Consider the following 2,071-nt stretch of genomic DNA (forward strand, 5'->3'; position numbering starts at 1 on the left):
GAATGGTTTCCATTGTTCTTTTTCAATGTTCCTTGTCTCATAGTTTATAATTAATGAACATGTAAATAGTTAATAATAAAGATCCTGAGTTGCTGTATATGAGATTCGCTGTTACACATTGTTCCGTGAACAGATATAGATGATCTATTCTATTTAAAAGGTCTCAGTCCTTTAGTGGGTCTGAAGTAAGCCGGTTTCTTGTTGTCCAAGAAAGATGGTGTTTCTTGAGTTGTTTTCGAACAATTCCAATAAACCAGAAAGAAATACAGCTTCTTTTAGTGCACTGCATTTTAGCTTTGCATTGATTGGTCTGGAGAAGTTGATGGATCGGGAATTTTCATGCCCATGTAACCCTGGGTTCAACATGGCGCTGATAAGTTTCATCTTTCTTGGACCTGCTCTTCTAGCTCTGACTATGATGATGTTCATCCAAAGACCCTGCAGACGTTCGTCTTCTCATTGTGCTGGGATATTTTTATTTAGTCTGATTCCATCTGCATTGTGGATGTTTCTGTTGCTGTTTGAGGGTGAATATGTTGCGTGTGGCGTGGCGCACTGGGAAGGAGATTACATCTTGGATGAAGAGCTCCAGATTAAATGGTGCAAACCCACTGGAGTAAGGGACGGCAAAGTGAACGGAACAGAACTGCTGGAACTGACCGAAAAAATAATTTTCTACTCAAGAGTGAGTCTACTGTACAACTTTTTTTGTCAACTTTATATATATCATATTTATAATCTTATTGTGTGTGTGTGTGTTTTATTAGTTTTCAGCTTTAGTTCTGCTCACATTCCTCGCTGTTGTTGTCATTGCTGCTGTGAGCTTTTGGGATTGCAGAACGAGATGTCTTGAGCATCAGGAAAAGCAGGATAAACCAGCACAACTATCAGAATCATCCATCTACGGTTCAGAGGTTGAACTACAGCGAGCTGCCTGAACTCATCAGGGTGATCTGCGTACAAATCCACCTAGATTAAGACTGTTACAGGGAACAGCTTGAATGATGGGTCATTTCTAGGGTGACGTCTGCTGATTTGACAAAACTATCTGGATTTACTGCATTTGTACCTGATGAATTGTTCGCTAGCGCATCTCTGTGGTTTGCTGTATTGTCTTGGTGTACATATATATATGTTCAGTTGAATTCGACCTTCTAGCTGTGTTAAGTAAAATGTATGATAATAGTGTGTATGTGGAATATAATAATTAAAACAATGTAAACCCAATCGTTGTTTTAAAATATACAACGTCTTAATGTTACTCACAAAGTAATGTGACTCACTCAGAAAAATGTACTTTCTGAATGGTTTAAAATGCTATTTAATATATTGAATTCTTTTAAACTTGACTTAAAAGCTATTTGTATCATATGCCTGTAGTAAAGAGTAAAATTAAGGTGAAACTACAATCTTTCACAGCGATGACTGAAATGCATTTTTACTGGAAAAGAAAAGGAAATCAATTTAACCTTCTCCTCTAGCAGTTTAATTCATATGGTAAACAAGTTTTAAAAGTGGAAACAACTTGGAAAAACATTAACAAATCTATAACACACACACACACAGGTTTGTTTTTGTGGACGTCTGCTGATTTGACAAAACTATCTGGATTTACTGCATTTGTACCTGATGAATTGTTCGCTAGCGCATCTCTGTGGTTTGCTGTATTGTCTTGGTGTAACTATATATATGTTCAATTGAATTCGACTTTCTAGCTGTAAGTAAAATGTATGATGTATAGGAAATGAAATATAATGAAATATAATAATTAAAACAATGTAAACCCAATCGTTGTTTTAAAATATACAACGTCTTAATGTTACTCACAAAGTAATGTGACTCACTCAGAAAAATGTACTTTCTGAATGGTTTAAAATGCTGTTTAATATATTGAATTCTTTTAAACTTGACTTAAAAGCTATTTGTATCATATGCCTGTAGTAAAGAGTAAAATTAAGGTGAAACTACAATCTTTCACAGCGATGACTGAAATGCATTTTTACTGGAAAAGAAAAGGAAATCAATTTAACCTTCTCCTCTAGCAGTTTAATTCATATGGTAAACAAGTTTT

The 2,071-nt window shown here is 35.2% G+C and overlaps 1 protein-coding gene across 1 annotated transcript; it reads left to right on the forward strand.

Annotated features, from left to right (window-relative positions):
* The first annotated feature begins 214 nt into the window (after positions 1 to 214).
* LOC107715642 (uncharacterized) lies at positions 215 to 938 on the forward strand. Its single transcript, XM_016521801.1, has 2 exons — positions 215 to 685; positions 768 to 938. Exons 1-2 carry the CDS (start codon positions 215 to 217, stop codon positions 936 to 938), a joined length of 642 nt encoding a protein of 213 aa, XP_016377287.1.
* The last annotated feature ends 1,133 nt before the right edge of the window (positions 939 to 2,071 follow it).

The sequence above is a fragment of the Sinocyclocheilus rhinocerous genome, unplaced genomic scaffold (genome assembly GCF_001515625.1).
Source record: "Sinocyclocheilus rhinocerous isolate Xijiao unplaced genomic scaffold, SAMN03320098_v1.1 scaffold7152, whole genome shotgun sequence".
In the NCBI taxonomy this organism is placed as follows: domain Eukaryota; kingdom Metazoa; phylum Chordata; class Actinopteri; order Cypriniformes; family Cyprinidae; genus Sinocyclocheilus; species Sinocyclocheilus rhinocerous.

Coding starts and splice junctions, on each gene's coding strand:
- LOC107715642 (XM_016521801.1), top strand. CDS start 215: ATGGTGTTTCTTGAGTTGTTTTCGAACAATTCCAATAAACCAGAAAGA. Junction 686..767: donor AAATAATTTTCTACTCAAGA/GTGAGTCTACTG, acceptor GTGTTTTATTAG/TTTTCAGCTTTAGTTCTGCT.